Source organism: Penicillium antarcticum (genome assembly GCF_028974205.1).
Source record: "Penicillium antarcticum strain IBT 31339 chromosome Unknown utg000009l_segment0_segment0, whole genome shotgun sequence".
Taxonomy (NCBI): domain Eukaryota; kingdom Fungi; phylum Ascomycota; class Eurotiomycetes; order Eurotiales; family Aspergillaceae; genus Penicillium; species Penicillium antarcticum.
Window position 1 is genome coordinate 1,708,935 of NW_026695307.1, and position 26,911 is coordinate 1,735,845.

At 49.0% G+C, this 26,911-nt stretch overlaps 10 protein-coding genes across 10 annotated transcripts; 7 read left to right on the plus strand and 3 right to left on the minus strand.

Moving 5' to 3' along the window:
- Window positions 1-590: 590 nt before the first annotated feature.
- Window positions 591-2,432, minus strand: N7508_009008 (putative GPI-anchored cell surface glycoprotein; the record flags this gene model as incomplete). The annotated part of the gene is made up of 1 exon (XM_058467071.1): window positions 591-2,432. The coding sequence occupies one exon, from the start codon at window positions 2,430-2,432 to the stop codon at window positions 591-593; it is 1,842 nt and encodes a 613-aa protein (XP_058314917.1).
- Window positions 2,433-2,906: 474 nt separating this feature from the next.
- Window positions 2,907-3,931, plus strand: N7508_009009 (putative oligosaccharyltransferase subunit ribophorin II; the record flags this gene model as incomplete). Its single annotated transcript, XM_058467072.1, has 4 exons — window positions 2,907-3,052; window positions 3,109-3,307; window positions 3,354-3,638; window positions 3,692-3,931. The coding sequence occupies 4 exons, from the start codon at window positions 2,907-2,909 to the stop codon at window positions 3,929-3,931; spliced, it is 870 nt and encodes a 289-aa protein (XP_058314918.1).
- Window positions 3,932-4,424: 493 nt separating this feature from the next.
- Window positions 4,425-5,168, plus strand: N7508_009010 (uncharacterized protein; the record flags this gene model as incomplete). The annotated part of the gene is made up of 2 exons (XM_058467073.1): window positions 4,425-4,680; window positions 4,783-5,168. 2 exons carry the CDS (start codon window positions 4,425-4,427, stop codon window positions 5,166-5,168), a joined length of 642 nt encoding a protein of 213 aa, XP_058314919.1.
- Window positions 5,169-5,864: 696 nt separating this feature from the next.
- Window positions 5,865-6,632, plus strand: N7508_009011 (FMN-binding negative transcriptional regulator; the record flags this gene model as incomplete). Its single annotated transcript, XM_058467074.1, has 1 exon — window positions 5,865-6,632. One exon carries the CDS (start codon window positions 5,865-5,867, stop codon window positions 6,630-6,632), a length of 768 nt encoding a protein of 255 aa, XP_058314920.1.
- A 1,558-nt stretch (window positions 6,633-8,190) lies between these two features.
- Window positions 8,191-10,911, plus strand: N7508_009012 (uncharacterized protein; the record flags this gene model as incomplete). The annotated part of the gene is made up of 2 exons (XM_058467075.1): window positions 8,191-8,444; window positions 8,523-10,911. The coding sequence occupies 2 exons, from the start codon at window positions 8,191-8,193 to the stop codon at window positions 10,909-10,911; spliced, it is 2,643 nt and encodes an 880-aa protein (XP_058314921.1).
- Window positions 10,912-13,470: 2,559 nt separating this feature from the next.
- On the plus strand, window positions 13,471-14,593 carry N7508_009013 (putative short chain dehydrogenase; the record flags this gene model as incomplete). The annotated part of the gene is made up of 3 exons (XM_058467076.1): window positions 13,471-13,683; window positions 13,746-14,081; window positions 14,282-14,593. 3 exons carry the CDS (start codon window positions 13,471-13,473, stop codon window positions 14,591-14,593), a joined length of 861 nt encoding a protein of 286 aa, XP_058314922.1.
- Window positions 14,594-17,483: 2,890 nt separating this feature from the next.
- On the plus strand, window positions 17,484-19,419 carry N7508_009014 (uncharacterized protein; the record flags this gene model as incomplete). The annotated part of the gene is made up of 2 exons (XM_058467077.1): window positions 17,484-17,754; window positions 17,810-19,419. 2 exons carry the CDS (start codon window positions 17,484-17,486, stop codon window positions 19,417-19,419), a joined length of 1,881 nt encoding a protein of 626 aa, XP_058314923.1.
- A 943-nt stretch (window positions 19,420-20,362) lies between these two features.
- N7508_009015 (lysophospholipase family protein) lies at window positions 20,363-22,484 on the plus strand (the record flags this gene model as incomplete). The annotated part of the gene is made up of 3 exons (XM_058467078.1): window positions 20,363-20,411; window positions 20,564-21,236; window positions 21,287-22,484. 3 exons carry the CDS (start codon window positions 20,363-20,365, stop codon window positions 22,482-22,484), a joined length of 1,920 nt encoding a protein of 639 aa, XP_058314924.1.
- A 196-nt stretch (window positions 22,485-22,680) lies between these two features.
- Window positions 22,681-23,148, minus strand: N7508_009016 (nuclear transport factor 2 family protein; the record flags this gene model as incomplete). Its single annotated transcript, XM_058467079.1, has 1 exon — window positions 22,681-23,148. One exon carries the CDS (start codon window positions 23,146-23,148, stop codon window positions 22,681-22,683), a length of 468 nt encoding a protein of 155 aa, XP_058314925.1.
- A 916-nt stretch (window positions 23,149-24,064) lies between these two features.
- Window positions 24,065-24,874, minus strand: N7508_009017 (uncharacterized protein; the record flags this gene model as incomplete). Its single annotated transcript, XM_058467080.1, has 4 exons — window positions 24,065-24,085; window positions 24,114-24,182; window positions 24,549-24,664; window positions 24,787-24,874. 4 exons carry the CDS (start codon window positions 24,872-24,874, stop codon window positions 24,065-24,067), a joined length of 294 nt encoding a protein of 97 aa, XP_058314926.1.
- Window positions 24,875-26,911: the final 2,037 nt, after the last annotated feature.

Consider the following 26,911-nt stretch of genomic DNA (forward strand, 5'->3'; position numbering starts at 1 on the left):
CATTTGATGGTATGAACTCATTCACTACTCTTCACCAGGACCCCCTAGCAGATAAAACCACCGGTAAGCATCCCGTCATTCACCAGACCTAGCAAGTATACTTGATGAACATTCGGTCCTCTTGCATTAACAACAGTCTACATTAGAACACAAACGTTGATGGGCACGACAACCGTTTGGTCAAAGAGTTAAGAGTAGAGTAATGGGCCTCGGAACTGAGCGGGGCGTATCAAACCAGCGCAAAGGTCAAACTGAGCGAACAGCTACATGGAAGTAAGCGCCACATCAGCGTGATCTGACTCGGGCGAGCACCAGTTACTTGGACAGCAACATACAAGTTATCGAAGTGAACTAAGTGTAACCCCGCGAAAAAGTAAGAAATTAGAAAGAAGACTGGACAAAAATTTCGAACTCTATTCCCATGGAATGAACGCCATGGTATGCTCCTTGCTAATCATACATGCTTGAACGCCCGCTAGTCATAATTATACCCAAAAAAAGTAAGCAAGAAAAGTTAAGACCGAAAGCCGGCATGTCCCTTTACATCAACATCCGGATGATTTCCATGACCATGAGCGTCGCTCTTGCTCTTAGTAGAGGCCTGATTTGGCCTTTGCTGGGCCGCGACGACAGCGCTTAGGAGTTTGCGCGGGGGAAGGCGCGCGCGAGGGGCCGGACGAAGGGGAATGCACGGCAGGGGTATCTTCTGTGTGGGATGAATCATCCCCGTTAACCTCAGCCTCGGGTGCGGGCTTGAGAGTCAGACGAATCCGCTGCACTTTAGGCTTCACATCCTCAGTAGTAGGTATTGCGATGGAGGCAACCTTGCTTGAATGAGACTGGGCTTTTGCCGCGGATTTCGGAGGGGAATGGGCACCAGGAGCAGGAGCAGGATCATTAGGAGGACCCGTAGCAGCGAAAGAGACAGGACCGGGTTCAGTCTGGCGACGGCGACGCTTTGACTTGCGTTCTCCGTCCGGGGTTGCATCTTGCTTAATCGCATCTGCGGCCGCGGTCTGACGACGCTTGCGCGTGGCACGAGGCTTGCGAGTAGCAGTTGCTGGTGCAATAACGGGGGTTTCCTGAGGGCGGGATAACACTTTGGCTTTTTCCTCATCCACGTTCTCTGACTGGAAAGGTGACTGCGAGCCGACGGGGAGGTTGCGGGACCCGATGAGTGGTGGATAGCCGCGAGCGTAGTCACTATCGCCCTGTTGATCCGTACGAGCACGCACAGGGGGATAAGGCAGGTTATCATCACCGTAGGTGTGCAATGAGCGATAAAGGTGGTAGTCATCCGGAATTAGAGAGACTTCTTCAGCTTTGTCGTTGACGTAACCGGTTTCAATCCAGCCATCACTGCTGATTTTGGTATCAGATTGCTTTTCGAAGCCAATGATACCCGGGGTGTCAGTGGATGTAGCTGCGGGAGCTGGAGTGGTAGATGCTGAGACAGCAGAGGTTTCTGGGACGATGGCTTCTGGGACGACTTCATCGACAGCCTGGGACGAAGAAATATCGTCGGCAGAGGTAGTAGTTCCGTATTTTTCATCGTGGCTGTTTTGATAGTATTCGTCTCGTCTCTCCTTGATGAATTGCTCGGCATCAACATTAATTGGAAGAATGAAGTCAGGGTTTAGAGCTTCAAGAGTGAGCTCAAACAACCTCTTGCCAGCGAGTTTGAAGTCCATATCACTGCCTAACAAAATCATACTATTTTGCGTCTTTGAATTTGCCATGCGCTTTGACGTTCGAGTCTTCTTGGCACTCTTCTTGAGGACATTATTCTTCACTGGCTTTGAGGGGGGAGCAGGCTTTTCCCCGATCGGAGTCGATGCTTTCGCATTTTTGCGAGGCTTTTTCTTTGCCGATTCCAAAGATTCAAGAGCCCTAATCGTAGGCTTGCGCACTCGCGATGAGTTCCGCATGTCAGACGCACTTGTGGGGCTGGAGGGACCGTCCGGTGTTCCTTCTGATCCGAGTGCATCAAAATATTGATCATTGGTCCAGCCGGTATTATCGATACCCTCTAGAGGATCAAAGTCGGATTGATCATTTCTTGGTGTTTCGAGAGCAGCTGTCCGTCTGGTCCGCCGACTGCCCTGGCTGACCGGGGTCTCTATGGTTGGTGTATAGACCGTGGATAAACGAGAGGGACGAGTTTGGAATGCTCGTCGGCGTGAAGATGGCGTTTCTGGGACCTCATCTTGTGAGCGAGGACTAGTTGCAGCAGGTTTGGGGTTGTAGAAACGAATGTTGATTGAGGATTCTTGGGGCGAGGCGGGTGTAAGGTTCAACGTTTTGGGTGGGTTGGCGGTTTCAGTAGGGCTTTTTTGAGGAGGAACTCGTGGTGAGCGCCGAGAAGGTGTCAAGGTAGGTGTTTTATTGATGCGCGCCGGCATCGATTTACGCTGACCCTTTTTTGGAGGCATCGTGACTTATGCTAAATGTCCGGGACAAGTCAGTTGAGCTATTCATGTGGATATCACGTGCAAAAAAATAGAGCGGCTGCGAGGCATGTAAAGATACCGATGTTCACGGCCAAAAAGGGTGAGGGGAGTATATGGGGGGTCAGGTGTAGGCCGACGTCAGAAGGATCAGGAAGGGGAGAAGGGGATTAGGGCCCGGCATATCAGGATAAAACTTACGGGACCAGAGGTTCACCCATCAGCAATAATGAGATTTAATGTCCATCAAGGGCATAAAAAGTAGGATAGGGCGAAAGGGTGAGAGCGAAATAACGGTGATGGAGGGTGTTGAGGTCGAGCAGAAAAGAAATTAGGGCTACGATTGATCGGCGCTTATCGGCTTCAGACTGTCCGCCTTATTCTGCAACTCTCTCTTCCTCCTCTATAGCTTCAGCTTTCACTGTCACTTCTTTTGCTTTTGTTATACTTTCTTTCACAATGCATCTGTGGCAGGCCACTGTACCCTTCTGCCTTTTGGCTGCTGCCGCCCTGCCGGGCGCAGCTGCGTCGGCTTGGGGCTTTACTGATGCCACCGTGGCCGTTCAACACAAAGGCGCTGGTGTCAATGGAGGTTTCAAAGAGCAGTATGTCGTTCACAATTTAGTCAAACTGAGGAGCGCTAACATTGTAATTGCAACAGGCTCACTGCCTCCAAGCCGCTCTCCAAGCCCGTTTCAATCATCGACGCTGATACCTTACGCGTCACCTTGACAGCTCAGGAAGGAAGCTCCCCGAAGCGCCCTCACCAGGCTTTCCTTCTGCTGAAGGATGCTCATACTGGATTGGATATCTCCTATCCGTTTACCGTCAAGGAGAATGGCAAGTCAAGGGTGGAATTAGTATGTAACTCGAGATATCGCAAGCGACGCAACTGACAGCTCTCAGACCAAGAAAGACCTGCCAATCCAGTTCCTCTCCCTCCCCGAACCTGTTGATGCCCGTGTGGTGATCGGCGGACTTGGTACATCGGACGCATATGACAGCTCTGTGTTCCAATTGTCCATTGATCGCAACCCCGAACTCGCCGTGCCGACCGTCGAGACTGACCGTTATGGCAAGAAGCCTGAGATCCACCACATCTTCAAGAACTCCCCGTCCAACCCCCCCATTGTCATTACTCTGGCCTTTGTCGCCATGGTGGGCGCGGCTATTCCTGTTCTTGCTGGTTTGGTAAGATTATACCTCATGTCGTCGTGTCAACAAATACTAACCGTTACCTTTAGTGGCTCCTCCTCGGTGCCAACGTCAGCCACCTTCCCACTGCTTTCAAGTCCGCCCCTCTTCCTCATGCCGTATTCCTTGGATCATTGGTCGCCTTCGAGGGAATCTTCTTCCTCTACTACACCTCGTGGAACCTGTTCCAGATTCTGCCCGCTGTGGCCATTGTCGGCGCAGTCGCATTCATCAGTGGAAGTCGTGCACTGGGTGAGGTGCAAGGTCGTCGCCTTGCTGGTCTCCGTTAAGCCTCTAGATTATCTGGAAATTCTAAGCCCTAGTTCCAGTTCTCTATCGACAACTTTACCAGAGTACTGCATGTAAGTCACGGCTCACGCAGTAGAATGTTTTTGCAAAAGCAAGTCTCCAAAACAATATAAGAGAGATGCCAATCTTCGGATCCATCTGTTTTCAAATATGTCTGTAGTATATCTTATTCTGTATACTATGCTTGGAAGTCAGTGTTTGGCTCATGCGACGAGGCATTTTGCACCAATGTACTCCCCTATTTATGGTATTTCTTTGATTTGACTGTTCCTAGCAGCAGTAGTCAAAGCCATGATACTTCGTCTAAAATACTGGCCATGTAGTTAATCCATCGGAAAACACCCTGTTTTGTTGATTTTATTTTGACGTCACCCTAGTGGCAGATCAAATGCCAAGGCGACCTCCGCGATTTTCCCTCGACCTCCGCCGCAAAAAAAGCTTCGGTCTTCCAACATCTACGCCTCAACATTCACAATGGGTTCCGCTGCTTCAAAGCCCGCGAAATCAGCGGCATCCGCTGCCGCCCGCCGTCAGTATCCCAAGAAGCCAACCCCTCCCCCTACGGGACAGCGCAAAGCTCCCAAGGAAACGAAAGCAGCGCCCACGCCGGAGCCTGCGAGTGCAGCACCCAACCTTGAATACACCCCCTCGACACCTCATGCACCCGCGCCTTCCTCTCAAGGGCCGACATATCACTCCAAGGAGCCAGCTTCCGGCGTAAAATCTGACGGTACGTCCCCGCGCAATCCTTTCAGCATCTAAACATTTACCGCCATCTTTGCAACAATTAATTTACCACTATCGTGGACAACAAGCTAACTCATACTTCCAGCCATCGACATGGACGGCCGAGACCCCGACTTCGCCGCTTCCCTTCGCTCAATTGGCCCGGTCAACCCAAACCCAACCTACTCCAACTCAAGCACCGTCAATGGCCCCGGCTCAATGCAAACGATCTTCCCTCGGTCCTCGAACCCAGCCCTGCTGGTCATCAACGCCCGCCAAAGACTCAACAAACTCGTAGAAGAGGAGGCCGAGTCGTATGGTGTTGCCGGCCATCCTGGACGGCAGTTCCTCGATGCGCTTACCATTCAGCAGGTCCTGACTATGCGCGATAAGCAGGGTATGTCTCGGAGGCAGATTGAGAAATTCTTGGGTCTGAAGAGTGGTGTTGTTGATCGGTTAGGGAAGGATGCTATTGTTTCGCGTATTGCATGAGCTTGGGTCTTGGGACTGGACTCTAGTGGTTTACTGGTGTTTCTGGGCATCATCAAATGGCGTCTTTGTTGGTTTTTGTATATTATTTTGTTTCGGCTATCCCTACTCATAACATAGATACTACTGTTGGTCTATATGTCTTACTGTTCAAGTGCCCAATGCCAGGTCTGCTATCTATTATCAATAATGTCTGGAACGATATTCGTCAAGTGAAACAAAATATCATGGGATATGCCAAGTCACATCATAGTGCGCCCGGCTAGTCTAATAATGTCTCCTTCGGCCTCTATATAGCTGGATCATAGGACCAATGCAATGTCATACGAATAAGACATGGGCCACACAACGAACATGCAATCTGATATGTACTACAACGGCCAATGCAGGCAGTGCGGGGAGTTCCTCCGCGGAAAAGCAGCACCACGCCCTTCCAATCCCGATAATGATCTGACTCATTATCTGATGAGTCCAAGCAATCTGGTTAGAGCATTAGCAAAACGTTGCAGCAAAATAGAGAACACCTACAAAATTCGGTGCCGACTACCAATCAAACAACACGGATACGATATGACAAGACTATGCGGGCAGCATCTAAATTGCCCCATTTGACAGAAGACCAAACCAGGACATACAAGTACATACTTAACCTCCTCAACCCAATTGACTCCCCCCAGTCTCTCTACACAACCACCCACAATGTATCTCCGCGCCATCCACGCCGAAGGCCAAATCCCCCTCTTACAACAATTCATTCGCGATAACCCATTCGGAATTCTCACAACAGCAATTAAATCCCCCTCGCACGCCTTCATCCAAGCAAGCCACATCCCCTTCGTGCTAGATACGCCCTCTAACGATGACGCATTCCCAAACGGCATTCTACGCGGCCACATCGCAAAGCAAAACCCGCAAGCAAAAGCCCTAATGGAAGCGCTGGCCGAACAAAACGCAGCTGGAAACAACTCCCTCGAACTTGCCGATGAAGTTCTTATCCTCTTCAATGGCCCGCACCACCACTACGTCACGCCAAAGTTCTACACAGAAACGAAACCCGAGTCTGGGAAGGTCGTCCCCACATGGAACTATTCGGCCGTGCAGGCATACGGCAGGATTAGTGTGTACTGCAATTCCAAGGCTGAAGAGACAGGTGCTTTTTTGCAAAAGCAGGTTGAGGATTTGTCGCGACAGTCTGAGCGCGATATTATGGGCAATACCGGTGGTGAGAAGCCGGCTCCGTGGGAGGTTTCTGATGCGCCGGTTAACTATGTCGAGTTGCTAAAAAAGAATATTATTGGGATTGAGATTCGGGTTGACCGATTGCAGGGGAAGTTTAAGATGAGTCAGGAGATGAGTAAGGGTGATCGTGATGGGGTTGTTAAGGGGTTTGAGGAGTTGGGGTCGGAGGTTGGGAATGGGATTGCTGCTTCTGTGAGGGAGCGTGGTGATATGAAGGATCAGCGGTAATTCGGGATTATCCCGTGCTTATGTGGGATTTTTAAATAGAGTGTCCTCTTCAGATTGTGTGTAGATGGTATGATGATGAGCGATGAGAGTTGGATTAACATTTCAAGTTTGGCATTTGAAGAGATATCGGGTTCATATGGATTTTTGCGATAAGTCGGATTTAGCCTATACCAAGGCAACTCGGGTGTATTGCGCATTTTGATACTTTGTGTACACTCGAAAGGAAGGCCTGTATCTAGTAACAGCACACTTGGTTTGAAATGTGTTGTGACTTGAAGAAAATATAACAGGAACTAAATCACTGTTAACATCCTGAATGGGCTGCTAATGCGTGTGTTTTAATTTCCCCACGCGTTAGTGTCCCTCGGGCCCAAAAAATTTATACTGAAGGTGTGATTGAGAACACCTGAAAAAGTCGGACCCCAAATAAACAACCTCAGGAGATGACTCGGATGGGGCGTAGTCCACGCAATTTACGGTGCACTCGGATTGCCACTGCACCGATGGAGCGGTGCGCAGAGCAATGACAAAATCACACATGTTCGCGAACCAAGAGCACAATAGCGTTGAACCAGTCTGCTGCAGAGCATCCGCCAAGTCAGCTTGGCGAGCAGGCTTAGACCCCTATTTTTGACACATCCTAGGCAAAGGCTTAAGCATGCATCTGAAACAGGATAATGGATCGTAAATTGACCATCGCACAAAAAGCAAGACAAAGCAAGACATGGTGGACATCAATAACTAAAACGGGTATGAGATCAACGAATTCTCCACAAGGCTTAGAAGATGCTACAGGGCTCATCGGAACACGGAAGCCCCGACGATCTAAAGAGATCGGAGTGTCTTTTCCAAGTCCCACGGTCCCTTTTTTTGGGGAGCCTGGAGGGCTTAAGAGGGCCACATCACATTATTAAGTGGGTGCCTGATTCTCTCCAAAGTGGAAATAATTGGAGAGACCGCGGTTTGACACACATTTTCTGGTTGGCGCCGGATCACTGTGGGGGAACGGGGGTCGGGCGTGAATAGCTCTCCGAGGGTTGCATTGTGCATTTGACCCCGGATTCTTTGAGAGTTTAACACGAGGTTGCGTGTCGTATTGCCTGTTGGAGGTTCAGACGTGTCTCAGTCAAGGGGCAAATCAGGGCAGGCTAGGGAAAAAAAAGCCTCGGGAAGGAAGTGCTAGACGAATAGTGTCATGCAGGGTCCACCTTTTTCCGTACCATACAGGTACACAGGTTCGGAGCACAATTCACAGTTGGACATCTCTTTCCGTCACATCCGAAGGAGAGGTCCTCCACCGAGAGTCCGTGGAGTCGATGTTGAGGACTGAGGGAACTGAAGTGGGAGGTGAAAAGGGAAAGTGGAAGAAGAGAGGAAGGGAAGGCAGAAGTCTCCAAAGACAAGCATTAATTGGAGCCGCAAAGTCGCGTGCGCGGTTGCCCCAAGGGTCTCAGATGTATCTCCACAGCCTAAGAATAGTTTCCCTTTTGTTTTCGCATTCCGCATTCCTCTTCCCTCCTTTCTCAACTTCGTGTTTTTATCATGACATGAGTTCACCATGTCCATCTCCAAATATTTACCGCCATTGTCGCCATTTCTGTTCTCTGCACTTGTCGTAAGTGGTCTCGCCTCGAAGGCCTTACACATTGCGCTACACATTCGCTCGTTACCGTTCCTTTATTTCATTCTCTACTCGCCGACTCTCATTATACCCGATGTGCTGGTCATAATATGTGCGCGCTTGTTATTGCGCTTCCATGCGCCGGAAGGCCTTTGGCAATGGTTATCGACCGCCGTGGGTGGGGGTTTATCGTATGTTTACCCCAGATGCGATGAAGCCACCAAGAATGTTGGCTCTCGGCAGTTGGACACGAACTAACAAATGACTAGCCTAATAACATGGGGTGCTTCATCCATTCAGTTCGGCTTCTTCCTACAAACCGGTGCCGAGGTAGCCTGGGCTGCTGGCGGGAGCTTCCTCAGTGACCCAGCTGCCATGAAGATCCTATTCAGTGGCATCTCGACCGTGTCTGCTGCTGCAACAGTCCTCGGACTGGTGGCCTGGTTGATCCATTCGTACTTGTACAACCTCACCGGTCTCGGGTTGCAGGCAATCCGAGACCTGTGTATAGGAGGATACAAAGCGCGGTATACACTGATTGCCCCTAGCAAGTCCTGCATGGCTTCGTTCGACCTCCGATCATTCCGTCGCATCATCCCCGCAGTCGCTATCAGTGTGTCGCTCCTTTTCTTGGAAATCACTCGCCCGGAGATCCCGTACGATCATCTCTCCGGGGCTCTCCCACTGACATTGCTCGAGGCGTTCACAAAGAAGTCTGCAACGGTCGAAGGTTGTCGTGAACCGGCAGTGCCATTTCCTTTGATGACTCTGGACGCCAACGGAAATTCCCACCCTCTATACCAGTCCGATTCGTTTGTGGAACAGTGGTCACGAGTTTCTTGGCTACCTAAAAACCCGCCCAAAGGATTCAGCCGATGGGATCTAAGTCCCCAAGAGCGTGCAGAGAAAGATAACTCCTTCTCTTATGTTTGCGGTGGTGCTGAAGGGGGGTTTTATAATCCCAAGAATGACCCCATCAAGGTTACGAATTTGGGCAGCGAAATCTATGAACCGTTGAAGAAGGCTTTCGAGGAACATTCCGTTGAGGTCAACCATGTGGTACTATTAACTCTTGAGAGTGGTCGCAAGGAGATGTTCCCTACACAGCAGGGTACTCCATTCTTTGATAATGTGCTCGCCTCTCACAGAAAGAAGGATTTGGAGGAGGCGATTGACCGTCTCGTGACGATGACCCCGGTTGCTCAACAGTTGACTGGAGAATACGCAACCGATAGCAAAGGCAACCGGGCCAACCTGACAGGTTCGCCATGGAAAACCCCAACGCCAGAAGGAATGGGCGGTCTCAACGTTCGCGGAGCTATGACAGGTAGCTCGCTGACTTTCAAGAGTATTCTAGGAAGCCATTGCGGTGTCAACCCATTGCCGGTGGATCTTTTGGAGGAGACGGCGCTGGAGATCTATCAGCCATGCTTGCCGCAAATTTTCGAACTGTTCAATGAAGGAAAAGCGATATCAAACACCAGAGATGTCTCCAAGTCAGAGGCTCTGAAGAACCTTTGGAAGCCTGTTTTCATGCAGTCCATCACAGACGATTACGACCGCCAGGACCTTCTCAACGAAAACATGGGCTTCAAGGACAAGGTTGTCAAGAGCACCCTGCAATCCACTCACTCAAAGTACCCAGCGTCTGGCAAGGAAATCAACTACTTCGGATATGCCGAGACTGAACTTCGACCCTATGTGCGGGATCTCTTCGAAGAGGCTGCAAACAACAAGACGCGCATGTTTCTTTCTCACGTCACCAGCACGACACACCATCCATGGGGCACACCCAGTGACTTTGATGAGGAATCGTACATGGGCAGCCAGGGAAGCGTTAACCACGATCTCATGAACAATTACATGAACGCTGCGCGGTTTGTTGATATCTGGCTGGGCGACATTATGAACATGCTCGACCAAAGCGGCATCGCCAACGAGACTCTAGTAGTCATTGTCGGAGACCACGGCCAAGCTTTCGGCGAAGACAACAAGGATATGACTGGTACCTATGAAAATGGTCACATTAGCAACTTCCGCGTGCCTCTTGTTTTCCATCACCCGCAAATGCCACGAGTGAACATTAACGCCAACGCAACTGCCCTCTCCATCATTCCCACCATCCTGGACCTCCTTGTCCAGTCTAACTCCCTGGACGAGCGCGACGCCGAAATCGCCTCTGCGCTTCTTCCTGAGTACCAGGGTCAGTCTCTTCTCCGTCCTTTCCTCGCCTCTATGGAGGAGCCATCCCACAAGGGCCATGATGGCCATCGTCCACCCCCATCCCCTCCAAAAAGCGAGCCCGAGCCCGAACCTTCTCAATTCGAGGCCCGGTCTCACCCCGATAGCTCTGCCAAACGGTCCGTCTGGAACATGGGTCTTATCAATGCCGGTGGCTCGATGCTCTCGGTTACGACTGCCAGTGTTCCATACCGCCTCGTCCTCCCTCTCAAAGAAGGCTTTGAATACTCCTTCACCCACCTGGGCGAAGATCCAAATGAAGATCATCCCATCAAGGACTGGACACTCAAACTTCTGATCGACGAAGTCACCCCGAAATACGGCGAGGAAGCCGCTGCCTGGCTTTCAGATGCCGACAAAGTTGGCAAATGGTGGGTCACTGAGCAGAAGCGTATCTGGGGATACCGCGAAGCCTAATGAACCATCTCAAAATTAAAAAGGTTCGGACTTGCGCTACGTCGATCTCCGATCTATTTCCCGTCTTTTTGCATCATGATATTCACACGGGCCTTGCACATTATCGTGGCCAGCCTCACCCTCGAGCCGGTGTTCTTGGAGTTCTCTTTTTCTTTTGATTTCCTCTTGACGTTCAAAATTCTCTTTACACATTTCTATCATCATGCCCGATCCGCCTTTTTATATTCCTCCTTTCAGCCTTGATCATTTTCCTCGCGTCTATGTATCGAATGGCATTTGCTGCTATCATCTCTTTATGTTTCCGGGTCATGGATTTCATCAACTTACTGTACTTCTACGGGACGGGTCTGGATGAGCATTCTCCATTGTACATAGCATCGAATGACTCGCCCGTTTTTTTTGGCTTGGGATGTTCCTCATCTACCACCTGGGCTTGCATTATCTATCGCCCTCTGTGCTAGATGGTCGAGGATTGCTTGATTTTAGGTACATTGATTTGTATCTGTTCTTCCAATATAATCCATTCGACATGATATCTCTATTCTTTGTGTCGTGCAGCACCTTGTAGATTACATCAATAAGTAATGCCGCACATGAAACGAGTACATAGGCATAGCGAATTTACAGCAGTTGCCAACTGCGCACTAAGAAGACCAGTAGGGGTCTACAGAGTTGATCCCAGGCCAGGGCTCGGCCCCACTTGATCCACTCCAGTCGATCCGTCAGGGACTGTACAAAGTTTAACTTTCATAAACAGCATGGACTTAGGGTGACTGTGATATTTTTGAGATCTGGGTTTGCGCCTAGGAATGCGACATTCCAGTTGAGACCGATAATTAGCGTCCAGATGCTGCCAAAAACGGACAGCGACAACTATATCGAAGGGTTTCACTGCTACGTCTTTGGGCTCGTGGTCATTGAACTAGTATCATTCCATAGGAGACGAAGAGATACGACATTTGCAACATGCGGCGTATAAGGAAGTCACGGAAGAAGAGTGGCCAATTGGCATCATGAAAACTGTCTGATAAGGTTGAGGTTACGCGGCAAACAAAAATATGATGCATCCCCCAAAGCCAAGATGTTGGCCAACCTATTCACCGACATCTGACAAAGCCACGCCCATGTAGCCGCAAATCCCATGGAACTCTCGGTAAAGGCCCGAAATGCAGCATGAGAGAGAGAGGGACATCCAGACCGGACTATAAAGGCAAAGCGGAGAAAGGGGGAACCCGGCACAGACCAGGATCATAGATCTACTATTCTGCAGCGACAACGAACCGGGCCTAGAGCGTGGGGGTTCGTCAGTAAGAGTCTCAGAAGCCGGGGCAGGGGTAAGAGTCAGGGGTAGAATAATATTCTAGAAGATTGGGGAATGTTGATTGTCAGTCTCGGAATCGCCCAATTGAGTAAGGAGCTTTGGAATGGAAGATTCTGCTGGTCACAAGACGTTTACAGCTGGAGATAAGCTATCAAATCTATTCGGCTAATTTTAGTTCCCCGCAGATCCGGGAGTACGGTAGACATTCGCTGTTCACTATTTGAAATGCGACAGGGACGCGTGTGTTCGTTTCTAGGCGTGTAACCTAAGAAGATCTAGATTATAGGATCTTAATGGTAGAATAGATAAAAGTCTGACTGTTAAGTACTTTTCTTTTTTATTAAAAAAAAAAAAAAAAGAAAAGAGCCAATTGGCCAATGATCTCTAGACCGTTACCCTGGAGCCGGGGCGATCGAACAGGATCAGGCACGGGCAGTCTTAACTATGAGTGATTGGAGGCGGATCTGCAACTGATCACTTGACCCCAGTAAGTTAGGTGCTTGGACTCATTTCTAGAAGATCCGTCTCGAGGCTTATGTTAAAAAATTAACGAGGTCACCTGGATCCCAGACAAAAATAAATAATAAAAAACATGGAAAAATCAAAGTGGCGTTGTTCCCCGGGTTCCCCAGACGGCTTTCCTAAACCAGAAATCCGGATGGCTATCCGTTTGGGTTCCGATCTGCCACATCGTGAACTTTTGTCTGGTGACTGTGCATCCCTGGATTTCATCCGTATTCAATTTGCTGGATAGAATTCAAATTGGAAAACTTAGACGATACCAAGTATCTATGACACAATCCATATTTCATTCTAGCCAGATGTCCAGAAAGTCTCGTAGTACACCATCACACCATTATAATCGTATAGACAGACGTACAAGGGGTAGGTCTCGCCACAGCCGTTTAAACGCATTCCTCGGAGGTCTGGGCCGAAGCTATGCAAGGCCCTTGGTCCAGCCTGAATTTCCATTTTGGGATTCTTTCAAAGCTCACGAGACCGGTCTGCTAGGACCTTGCTCTTGGCTTTTTTTCGGCTGGATTGGGCCGGATCGTGAACCATCATTATTTAATGAGAGTTTGGTCCACGATGTTTTCTCAATTGAATCATCTTCACTTTCATCTAATATCTGATACTTCAGCAGTGTTCTGGTACTCCGCTTACCTTAATATCCTTTTATCACTTCATTGCCATCGACTTTTGTCTTAATCCTTTACTATCTAATATCTCCTCTTGCAATGTCTGTCACCATTGAAACTACCGAAGTCCCAACTGCCCCCATGTCTTCCGAGCCTATTCTGCTCGGCCAGAAGTCCAGAATGCCCGAATTCAGTCTCGCCGGCAAGGTGGTACTGGTCTCTGGTGCTGGCCGTGGTCTTGGATTGACTCAAGCAGAGGCCCTTTTGGAAGCCGGTGCAAAGGTGTACGCCCTTGACCGTCTCGAGGACCCGGTATGTTGAAATCTGGAAAATGCATTCAGCGGAACGACACTAATAAACTTGCTGAACACCAGGCCCCCGAATTCATCCAGATCCAGCAACGCGCAAAGGAGCTAGGCACCGAGCTGCACTACCGTCGCATCGACGTACGTGACACAGAGCTCCTCAACAGCGTGATCGAAACCATCGCCAACGAAGAAGGCCGCATGGATGGTCTCGTCGCTGCCGCGGGTATCCAACAGGAAACTCCAGCCCTGGAGTACACCGCCAAAGACAGCAACACCATGTTCGAAGTCAACGTCACAGGCGTGTTCATGACCTCACAAGCAGTGGCCAAGCAAATGATTCGCTTTGGGAACGGAGGTAGTATCGCCATGATCGCCTCTATGAGTGGCACTATAGTCAATCGGGTATGTTCCTCTTCCTTGTTCGTCCCACCCAATCCCTTTCCACTCCCATATATATATATCTGCCTATGTGTATCTCGCTCTTTTTGGCGTGTCACCCCGGCTTTTCACTCTGCTAAATTTCGCTATTTCCCCGCATTATCCCCCGTGCCACATCACCATTTTCAAATCCAAGTCCAACAATCTGACAATTTATATTGTAGGGTCTTATTTGTCCCGCTTACAACGCTAGCAAGGCGGCCGTCCTCCAGCTTGCTCGTAACCTCGCTGCTGAATGGGGCCAGTACAACATTCGCGTCAACACTATCTCCCCGGGTTACATCGTCACTTCCATGGTTGAAAACTTGTTCGTTCAATTCCCAGAGCGTCGCGACCAGTGGCCTAAGGAGAACATGCTTGGCCGTCTCTCTCGTCCCGAGGAGTACCGTGGTGCTGCCATCTTCCTGCTTAGTGACGCTAGCACTTTCATGACTGGTAGCGACCTGCGCATGGATGGCGGCCACGCGGCTTGGTAGTTTGATGGCAACGATTTACTTGCTTTGGGATTATGATCATCGCGTGACCAGATTTACCGGGTCTTCATTGCATGGCGTTGCTTTCATTCAATTTTTTTTTTTGTTTTCTTCTTTTTTGGTCCAAATTGGTTTGTCTGTTATGTCATGGGCTGGAAATAGCGAAGCGTCTGTGGGTGTATTTGGAATTTTCTTTGAACAGTGTGGTACTTGTGATTGGTTTTGAAGTACCTGGGTACTGTCATTATAATACTAGACTACAAAACGATCGCTTTAATATTTTTTCTCATCTATACACCTCGGCTTTAAGTATTTAGCTGCATATAATCTGACCCACTCCCATCTTGACAGATCTGCCCCACTCACATTTATTTTTTGTTGACTTACTCTAGCGACATCCTAATAAGGCTGAAAGGTTGGGTATCCTTGCAAGGGGCTTTTGGGGGCTCTTGATCACTTGAGCACACCTCATTCATTTCACCCGGCAAGGCTCTTCCGACCACCCTCACCGACAAAAACCCGTGGTCAGCCATCCAGTCGTAATGTACCACATAGTAAACCTACAGTGGGGGATCAGCACATGACCAAGATCTACCAAATTGCTATTCTCTATCGACGATCTCATTAAGAAAATATGTAGTTGTGACTCAATACAGTTAGCCAAACAAACCGTACACGTCGCATGACATCCATAATCCATGATGGCATGGACTCTGTACTCGTCATTAAAAGACATGGCCAAGAACCATGGGAATCACTCCGTATTTATTTATCTGGGGATGTGGGGAGCGTGTGTTTTTAGAAACCAATCATGACGTGTTGGTTCCGGGATGGTACATTTTGTCGATTGGTTGAGAATTCAAGACTGTCTTTGAGCCAATAAATTTTGATTACGACACGGTTGGTTTTGGTCTTGTTTACTGGGGTTGGATGGAAGCGGTCTTTGCTTGCAGGGTTCTTTATATCCTGATGCTGTGTTCGCTTATTTGCGGATACTTCAGGGACCGGGTGCGATATGTTGAGAATTATCCGGAGGTGCTGACCCGTACTCAAGTTTATTATAGATACCTTAGACGCGTGTCTGTGAGAGAGAAACCATGAATGAATCCCGCATGGAAGAACTTTGAGACTAATATCGAGCCACCCGGAACTATGCAAGGTATGTCTTTTCGACTTTAGGCAGGGCTGGAAGCTGGGTAGTGGATTGTCAAAACCCCCTCAAAAGTGTCCAAAAGGTAGCCCCGGTATGTGGTCGGAAGCCGGTCACCAGTTATGGGGTACGATTATCTTGATTCCTATTTTGCGCGACTTTTGTAACCCTCTAAACTATATTCGAGGCCTGAACCCTCGAGGCCTGAACCCCGGGGACCTGCCTCAAACCATGTTCTGACAGTGCTGTGGCGGCTTAGAATGACACAAAAGTTATGGATTCGAGTGGAACACAATATGATTATCAGCGCTAGAAATGCAGGGTCTACGTCTTGCTTTACCGAGGCAATGGTGGCGGTATCTGTGAACAAAGCCGCCCATTGGAAAGAAAAATCACCCGCATGTTTAGCCGCCCCGGGGATGTTCAGCCTGTCCTAGAGAACTTTTTGTGGACTTTGACAGGTATAGGTGGTGGCAAAGATGCATTTCGTGATTTCAGACGGGTTGTTCGGTTTCTCTTGGGAATTTATCATTGGTTTGTCTTTATTCCTTGCATATCATGCCTGTATAGTTGCCACCTGACGTAGTATTCTACAGCTGTTCGCAGATAAAGGCGTACAGGGATTGTAGAATTCGCCTTCTTGGCTGGGCGACATATTTCTTCTCCAATGGCCTGATTCATGTAGGTGGCGCACAGCACAAGAATCTACTTGCTTTGACCGATCGTGAGTTCCTTGTTTCTATCAGTGGCCACTGCAACACAAAATACTGTACATCCACATTCTTATCAATTAGATACACCTAAATCCAAACTGATTAATGCATTGGCCCTGTTTGGTTGATGAAAATGCAGCCATGCTGCAATGTGGGCCGTGGCGCTGGCACCAGGACTGTGCACGATTCCAATAGTTCTAGAAGTGTATGCTTTGACCTTGAACCTATCAGTAATTACATGGCCAAACTACCAATTTCTGACAATATTTGATAACTAAGGAACGAATACGGATCTCCGTCCAAGCCAAACAAGCATGGCTAAGCTTCCCTGGGACTCATGGGGTCCGTGCGCGGCCGCACCCCGTCGGACTCCCCGAGCATCGTCCCCGTCCTCCTTCTCTCTCTCTCTCTCTCTCCATGGCCCAATTACTTTGCAATACGGCCAATGGCCACTACAAAGAAATAAGCGAATTTAATGTCGCGTATCATGCAAACCGAGGACACCAATTCCCCCATATTGCCGACTCTATCAGTCCCACTGGCCTCGTTATCATTTGGGTTAAGCTTCGTCTTAGCTCAATGTCTTCTTTCGCTAATGACCAATTAGAAACCACCGGGCTCGGTCTTTTCCGGCCAAGTTACATGGCACGGCACATGCTGCATCCACCGGGGATTTAGCGAGCGGACAACGTGGGTTGATTCGCCCGCTACTGAGCCTTATCTACAAGCAGCCACGGAGATGGTCCCCATTGAAGCATAGCGTCCTTGTGGCGTGATAAGTCCGGGGTAGAACATCAACGGGCTAATATTGCTGTACCAAAGCCTAGGGCCATTTTACGTGCTCGAGGCATGCAAGGACTTGGCGAGGAAAATTTGCAATTGGTCACGGTGAAACGGCCCCTGTCTCTCAGTTGGGATTCCGGAACCTATAAGTCGGAGGTGTTTGTCCACCACGCGACTTCTGTTTTCACCCAACGTCTTCATCTTCGACCCTTCATTGCCTTGATCCGGCCTCGCCTTTCTTGCCAAGATGGCCACTCAAGCTGTGAACCGGTCTTCGGACTCGCTCGCGATTCGTGATACCGAGGTCACCGTCGTCAAGTCTGATGCTGAGAAGCCCTCCAAGAACATCATCCCTGCCTCCTACAACCTTGGTCTCGGTGATGAGGACCCAACCGAGGAGGAACTTCACGGTCCTACTGCGCTGCGTCGTGTGTCTGCTCCCATTCCGTGGTCCGTCTACACTGTCGCTTTCGTCGAGCTGTGCGAGCGATTTTCCTACTATGGAACCCAAGTTCTTTGTATGCCTATCATATTACTATGAGGGAAGAGTCAACTTCTAACATGTGTTTACAGACTCTAACTTTGTGAACCACTCCCTTCCCCTTCCTGCTCCTTACGGCCCTGCAGGTTCTCACCACAACACCGGAGCTGGTGGCTCTACCTCCCAGGGTGTGTCTGGTGCTTTGGGCAAGGGTCCTGAAACTGCCAATGGAATCAACACTTTCAACACTTTCTGGTGTTACTGCGTTCCTCTTCTGGGTGCATACGTCGCTGATGAGTACTGGGGACGATACAAGACTATCTGCTGGTCTATCGGCTTCGCCATTCTTGGCCATGTTATCCTGGTCATCTCGGCCATCCCTCCTGTGATCACTAACACCAATGCTTGCTTTGGTGTGTTCATGCTCGGTGTGATCGTCATGGGTTTCGGAACCGGTGGTTTCAAACCCAACATCTCTGCCCTCGTCGTCGAGCAGATTCCAGCTGTGAACCTCAAAGTGCGCACCTTGCCTTCCGGTGAGCGTGTCGTGGTCGACCCAACTATCACTCAGAGTCGTATTTACCACTACTTCTATCTGTTCATCAACATCGGCGCCTTGGTTGGCCAAATCGGTATGGCCTATGCCGAGAAGTATGTCGGTTTCTGGCTTTCCTTCCTACTGCCCACCCTCATGTTCATGACCACACCTTTCGTCATGTGGTGGGGTCGTCACCGTTACCGTCAGTCTCCCCCACAGGGCTCCGTCACATCTAAGGCTGTCAAGGCATTCATGTACGTGATGCGCGAGCGCTGGTCCTGGAACCCCTTCGTCTTCTGGAAGCGGACCCACGATGGCACCCTCTGGGAGTCTGTCAAGCCCTCCAACATCGAGCCCCGATTCCGTCCCAAGTGGATGACCTTCGACGATGCCTGGGTGGACGAGGTCCGTCGTGGTTTCGCTGCTTGCGCCGTCTTCTGTTGGTATCCTCTCTACTGGCTGGCATATGGCCAGTTGACCAACAACTTCACCTCCCAAGCTAGCACCATGACCCTTCACGGTGTGCCTAACGATGTTGTCAACAACCTGGACCCCTTCGCCTTGATTATTTTCATTCCCATTTGTGATGCACTGCTGTACCCCGGTCTGCGTAAGATGGGCATTCAGTTCACCGCTATCAAGAAGATTACCGCTGGTTTCTGGCTTGCTGCTTTGGCTATGGTCTGGGCTGCTGTCATTCAGTACTACATCTACAAGACCTCCCCCTGCGGCACCGATGCCAACAACTGCTACACCGAGGATGGTAGTGTCAATCCCTCTCCCCTCAACGTCTGGGCCCAGACTGGTTGTTACGTTCTGGTTGCCTTCTCCGAGATTTTCGCCTCCATCACCTCGCTCGAGTATGCCTACTCCAAGGCCCCTCGTAACATGCGTTCTCTTGTCCAGGCCATTTCCCTGTTCACCAACGCCATTTCCGCTGCCATTGCTGAGGCTTTGAACCCACTTGCCAAGGATCCTCTGCTGATCTGGAACTACGGTGTCTTTGCCGTCCTCGCCTTCGTCGGTGGCTGCGGATTCATCTGGCAGTTCTGGCAGCTTGATATGGAGGAAGATGCCCTGAACAACTTGCCCGAGGGTCATGTGGAGGCCAATGAGAAGATGGCTCAGTTTGAAGCGGCTGAAATCGGACCCGTTCGAGGTTAGCTTTGATTGTTTTCTCAGCAGATACCTAGATATGGGGGATATCTTTACTTACATTGGGTTCGGCGAATAATGGATGATGGATTAATTTATGTATCAATGCATTACGGTTGCCAATCACTTCCTGTTTTTCTGCAGATTATTTCTCCACAAGTTTACTGTAGAGTGTCGATCTCGATTTGCCCGAGGATCGCATCGCATATGTTGCACCTTCTACATAAATCGATCTGGGACCTGGATGATATCAAATGTTTAACTTCAGGTGAACTGTTCAAACCTGATCTCGAGATTAATCCCAAAGTTGTCCCAGCAATCGGTTCCACTTCGGAACCAAAACAAAATCCGCAGTCATTACTGAGCCACAGCACAGCCAACATAGCCAACACTAACATAGGACGCCTCCAAATGAGTGTCCACTTTTAGGCACTCCAACATTGTGCACAACTTGCCATATTTCCGCGATATTCCGTCTTCGTCCAATGATAGCATCGGAAATGCAGATGCCTGGCAATGGATGTATCGGCTGCCTGTGCTTCACGCCCCAGCCGAATCCACCTGCATACAGCAATCCTAATCAGGCACTTCGTGTTCGTATCAAACTCCCACGGCGACGATCACGGCTGTGGCTGTTCCAACTTCAGCCTAGTGCCCAGCGTTCAAAGGCATCTCACCTCAGCCCTGCGCCTGAGAATGCTCACACCGCTAAGGTATCAAGAATGTCTCAACGGAAGCCTCGGGGTCCGACATTTGATGTCACTACTCCACCAGCTCGAATTCCACTCGCTGCACCATGATTCGCGATCCCGGGGAACTAATCTGCACTATAAGCTATGCTGAACATGCCGAACTGCTTCCCTTGGCTGGGCATCCGGCGGCCCCGGTGCATAAGTATTCCCCCTATCCCTTCGAGATCGTCCCGACTTCTCTCTTGCATTTATGAGAAGCAATGAAGACTTCCACGCTGATCAGTTCGGTTGCGCTGGGCTTTCTGCCTGGTGAGTACCGTCATTTTCTTTCCCTCGGTCGCGTGTTTTCCGTTCCTCCCTTTTTCACACCTGTGGAGACCTCCGTGATGATCGTCAAGAACTTCAATATGACTTCAATCGAAGCTTTATGCGATCGCATAGCTAATCCGCTTCTTCCGCAGGCGCAATCGCTGCCCCGGGCGTTTCCAGCTCCGATGATATCACCTACGCGATCGTGGAACGAGCCCTGCCTAACGCGCCAGATGGATACACCCCTGACAATGTGACTTGCCCGGCCACCCGACCGAGCGTGCGCAGTGCTGAGAAGCTCTCTTCGAACGAAACATCATGGCTCGAAACACGCCGCAACAAGACGCTGTCGGCGATGAAGGATTTCTTCGGACATGTGACAGTCGGCGATTTCGACGTTGTCGGATACCTCAACGACAACGCGAACAATGTTTCGGCTCTGCCTAATGTTGGTATTGCTGTCTCGGGCGGTGGTTACCGTGCGCTTATGAACGGCGCTGGTGCCGTTAAGGCCTTCGATAGTCGCACTGAGAATGCTTCTACTAGTGGTCATCTGGGTGGTTTGCTGCAGTCTTCTACCTACATTGCTGGTCTCAGTGGTGGTAGTTGGTTGCTTGGATCTATCTATATTAATAACTTCACTACCATTGCTAATCTGCAGACGCATAAAGATGGTGCTGTTTGGCAGTTTGGAAACTCCATTTTGGAGGGCCCTGATACTGGTGGTATCCAGCTTTTGGATTCTGCCAGTTATTATACGGATTTGATCGAGGCTGTTAATGGGAAGAGAGATGCTGGTTATGATGCTTCTCTCACTGATATCTGGTATGGTCTTCTGTGTCCACTTCCATTGTTTCGCTTCTAACTTGAAACAGGGGTCGTGCTCTCTCTTATCAGATGTTCAATGCCAGCAACGGAGGTATCGACTACACCTGGTCTTCCATCGCCGATACCAAGGACTTCCAGGATGGAAACTACCCTATGCCTCTGGTTGTTGCGGATGGCCGTAACCCCGGTGAGCGTGTCATTGGAAGCAACTCCACTGTCTACGAGTTCAACCCTTGGGAGTTCGGTACCTTCGACCCAACTGTCTTTGGTTTCGTTCCTTTGCAGTATCTCGGCTCTCGTTTTGTTGGTGGTTCACTCGCTAGCAACGAGACCTGTGTCCGCGGCTTCGACAGCGCCGGTTTCATCATTGGAACCTCTTCTACTCTCTTCAATCAGTTCATCCTCCAGATCAACACTACCTCGCTCCCCGACTTCTTGAAGAACGTCTTCACCGACATTCTGGGTAAGCTCGACAGAGCTGATGACGATATCGCATCATACGACCCCAATCCCTTCTTCCACTACAACAATGACACCTCCCCGTACGCTGGCCAGGAAATCCTAGACCTTGTCGACGGTGGCGAGGATTTGCAGAACATCCCCCTCCACCCCCTCATCCAGCCTGAGCGCCATGTCGATGTCATCTTTGCCATCGACTCCTCCGCCGACACAACCTACTACTGGCCCAACGGTACCGCTCTCGTGGCCACCTACGAGCGCAGCCTGAACAGCAGTGGTATCGGCAACGGCACAGCCTTCCCTTCGATCCCCGACCAGAACACCTTTGTCAACTTGGGTTTGAACACCCGCCCAACATTCTTCGGCTGTGATAGCTCCAACCTGACCGGCACTGCCCCCATTGTCGTCTACATCCCCAACTCTCCTTACTCCACTTACTCCAACGTCTCTACCTTCCAACTGAGCACCGACGATGAGCAGCGTGATAACATTATCCTGAACGGTTACGAGGTTGCCACCATGGCCAACAGCACTCGTGACGGCAACTGGACTACCTGCGTTGGCTGTGCCATTCTCAGCCGCTCATTCGAGCGTACTGGCACTACCCTCCCTGATATCTGTAACACATGCTTTGACCGCTATTGCTGGAACGGCACTGTCAACTCAACCGAGCCAAACACTTACGAGCCCGTTACTTTGTTGGCCGATAGCGCCGCCTCGGCCATTCTACCTACCATTGTTTCCACAGTGGTCGCTTCCGGTATTGCCATGTTCACCATGCTTTAGGTAACGCAAAAACATCCCTTGTGCAGTTATGATGTAGGTGTCGCCATATTATCGCCTGCTTTGGAGGTAAGGAAATATATCCTGTTTATATTCATTGGCTTTTTTGCCGGTTCTATTTGATCAATATAGCGTGTAACGTTAATCAAGATATGTTTAACAAGCTCTTTCTCTTTCTCAATCCTTAAAACCCTTCAATCTACCACCCAATAACTCCCTTATCCCCATCCATCCAAATAACCTTAATCCTCCACATGGTGATTTTCCAAGCACCATGCTCATCCTTAACAAGATCAACGAAATACAACCCTCCCACCAAAACACCCCTTGAATTCTCCACCAATCCCTCCCCGGCCCGGTAATGCTGCCCCAAAATATGAGCCGTCGCGGACGCTGTCTCGGCTCCGTCTTCCATCTCAATGCGCACATTGCTGACGGTGTGTGTTGTATCCAGTGGACCAACTTTATCAAATGCGCATGTCTTGATGGCTTCTATGCCTTTGTGTTGTTCGCCGTTTAGGTCGAAGGTTGTTGTTGGGCTGTTGTGTAATGCTGGGAGGACTAGGTCGAAGTTATTTGTGTCGATTCCCAACACGCCTCGGTAGATTGTGTCTGTTATTGCTTCTCTGCTTGAGAGGATATGGGGTGTAGAGGCTGTTGGGGACATTTTTGGACTGTAGAGTAGGTAGGTTTTGAAGATGTGGTATGAAAAGGTTGTGTTCAAGTTGATATTGGTATTTGGTTTCGATTTCTTTTGATTTTATTTATCTCAATCTCTCTTCTGTGCACTTCATATTTAAATGCTGCTACATGGTCGCTCCAAGTATCCTCTTGGCTCCCTTTATCTCGGAGACGTGTTTTAACGCCGTTGATGGTGTCATGGTTCATGGGTCTATTGCCGTCCTATCTCCGCTCTGTACGGTCGGTCGATATTTTATCTCCGATTGAATCATATAAATTGGAATTTGATTCTCCAAAAATGCTTATAATGTCTCACTTTTGGGGTTGTGATGATGTACAACATTTTGTGGAACGTGCCATCAATGTTACGAGGTAGACAGGGACTAGACCAGGGCCTCTATCCAGCCTATTAAGGTATTATTTATAGATTATAGATAAAAAACGATTGCTGGATGTTTCAAGCACCTATCAACAATTCGACGGGTCTGGATTTGCCACCGTGATGAAAAACGTGGATAGCCAACTATATATCAGTTCTAGTCCCAAGGATCCAGAGCTGCCAAACTAATCATACATCGGAACCACCAATAGTTCCAAACTACATGTAACCAATAGTTATCACTTTCGCTATAACTATACGTCGTCTATCATCTGACACCCATTTCTCAAGAGCCCCTCGAGCGGTCTACAAAAGGAATTCCAAGCAGAGGAATTTCGAACTTTCGCGTAGCATGAATCTAACCTCTTTCAAACCACACGAACCAAACACATTATCTCATGTCTGGGATTAATAATTTCCAAACATTGCTTGACCAACAGGTTGGCACACTCCCAATCCGATCTTGGCCAGCAGTAACAGGTACGACTTTATTTTCCCGCTGGTGCTGCAGTAGATCTAACCTTCATTGCTCTAATAGACAGGCCTAAAAAACAGAGGCCTATTCCACTTACCTCCTTGCGCTTCCAGGGCGCTGCTTGGGCTACTGCTGGTGGAAGCATGTATGCAACTTTGCACGGTGTCTATAGGATTTTTCGGAATTTCCGTGGGTTCAAGTATTTCTGAATGACCTATTGCAAGTTGGATCAGGTTGTTGTTTCAAAAGCGAGCTAATTTTCCTATCCAAGGCCGGGGGTTATTGTTTACGCTTCAGTCATAACAAAGGATTCAAGTTCTAGGTGTAATCGGATTATCGTAAGCCAAATCATCAATTTAATAAGTGGTAGATTGTAGACTTCAATAGCTGAACGGCCCAATGTGATCCTGTTAGCGATGACCCAATAACAAAGGTCTTGTCTATCATTCCATATTAGCAACATTGTTACCCTAATTAGTTCTGCATAATGATTCTAGCACTCACCAAAAGTAAATTTCAGCAGAGAAATCACAAGGCAGAGAGCCACAACAGTAACCATGTCCAGCACCGAGGCCGCCTTGGAAATCAATGTTGTAGCACCCATCGCTGGTTCGCCACATCTCAGCATTGAAGCTATAGCCTCCAGGGCTGGTCTCATAGAAAATTGAGAACAGTTAACCAAATTGTGCGCACAAGCATGGCTTCAAATTTGGAACTTTAGACGGGGCATTGAGAGCTGGTACAAGAATTAAACCCTCCGCGAAACGTACCAGAGTAGGTAGATCCGGTGTCGTAGTCGGTAAGATAGATGACTTGGAATGGGCCACCCTCGTCTGCCTGGTAGCTCGAAGCGGACATTTGGCCCCAAAAGGCGTTTGCGTGGTTAGCAAGGGCGAGAGCGGTTGCGCTCAATCAACATCAATGAAAACTGCATTTAGATAGGGGTGTTATTGAAGAAACTGGGATTTTGTGGTGATTTAGAAAGATTGTGTGTTCGAGAAAAGGATCTAGGGAAGAAAGTCGGGCTTCGTATACGTTTGACAGTCAACAATCTCTATACTCTGTATTCGTTCCTCATTCCTGACATGCAAGATGTATGCAGCACTAAATTCTTACTTTTAAACCCGCTTAAAAGCAGAGATACTAGTCTGCTTACTATATAAGCTAGTTATTGAGCTAAGTGGTGCGGAGGAAAGTGGCTTTCTTAGGCTCAGTTCAGAGAGACGATAAGTATGTTCCCAGACACACGAACTCGACAGTCCATTTGACTTGACGCGGTATTGACTCAGCTTCTTTATGGACATACTGCCATGTTCAAGTGTCAATTGCCTTGTGCAACTCGTCCGAATGCCTTCGTCGTTTTCGATCTGGGATGGCTTGGATGGTGGTGAGACATTCCCATATTACACTCAAAGGTCTCTGCAGAATAAGTCATAATTGGGACTAATCACCATACATCATATTACAAGCCCAAATTCACCTCTAGTCTGGATGAACGAACACATTGTAACCTGGCCATGCAACGCCAGCACAATCGTCTGCACGTTTATTTCGCTACAGGCTCCGCTAGCTTATTTTTGGCACGTATTTTGGCACGGTCGGCTCTACCGAGTAAGGCACAAGCTTTATCAGTTGTGAACCATCGGTGATAAAACGCTCCTCGTGTGGCCATGTCTCAGAGTCTCCAATCATGCACACGACGAAAAGGGCAGCCAGAATCCCACTCGCGTCCGCTAGCTTAAAGATTCAATATTGCAGTCTGACACACCGGGTCATCTTTTGAGACCATTTACAGTCAGGAACAAATCCCAACCAGTCGTTTTCCTTGTCAAACACGGCGATGCATCTACTGGATTAACCCCGAGGTGCGCCTCGGTAATAACGTGCATAAGCGAGGTCGAAGGATGCGTTTAGCATGTTTAGCCTCAGATGCTAGGCTGCTTAGCTCAAAAATTAGATCGGATTTTATGCTGTAAATATAGTGTCAAGCGCCTATCTCAGAAAGTTGTCTACTATACAGATGCATTTCCATTTCATTTGAGCGTGGTGTTTGCGCTAATAGTCAACTTGGACAGAATGAGAATAGATCTCCCCTCCTCCCATGATCCCACAAAATGAACTGGTTCCTAGACTTGTTCCTGTTTGAGTATGGAGTCTGGAAGGAGCGCCTAGATCAAGCTTGGCGCATGGCACTTAGCGGCTTTTATAGCGGCGAGAGCCCAGATAGGAAATCCCCGCGGATCAAACTACGTAATACAAGCCCCTCGAATGCAGCCACAGTCACTCATTAGGATCTCTGTAGGTTGTGTTTTGCCCATTTTCCGAAATAGGTCACTCTGGGACCATTTCCTTAACCTGGTAATTGTAGAACGTTCATGGGATCCTTAGGACGCTCGACTGCCAGTTACTCAACATGACTACCATACTTATTCATTGGTCATCCCCGGAGTATAATATTTGACCTACCCACAGTCTATTTCTAATTGCTCGCTGAGATACTATGTTAATTTAAAGATATTTCTTGTTAGTAGATGGATTTTTTTTCTCCACTTCGTAGCATATATCATTTATTTAATCCCACAGTAGGTGTTTTACGATGTAAGGCTGCAAGGTGTGTGCATGCAAGTCAGATAAAGCACCTTGATACACGCGGAGAGTCATGAAAAGAGATCCAAGCACACATCTCTGATGGTTGTACCGGAGGTACTCTTATTGGTGAAATTCGAAAGGTAAGCATCAGCTGCATGTGAGATAGGGATGCTTAGCCGACTCTTCAAACAACCTCAGTTTGACTGTTCGTAGATTAAATAATTTGAGATCCAATCCCTGCATTATTGGCAATCAAATCAGGCTCAAAAGTCCATAACTCGCAGTTGGTCTCATTTTGGTAGGGCG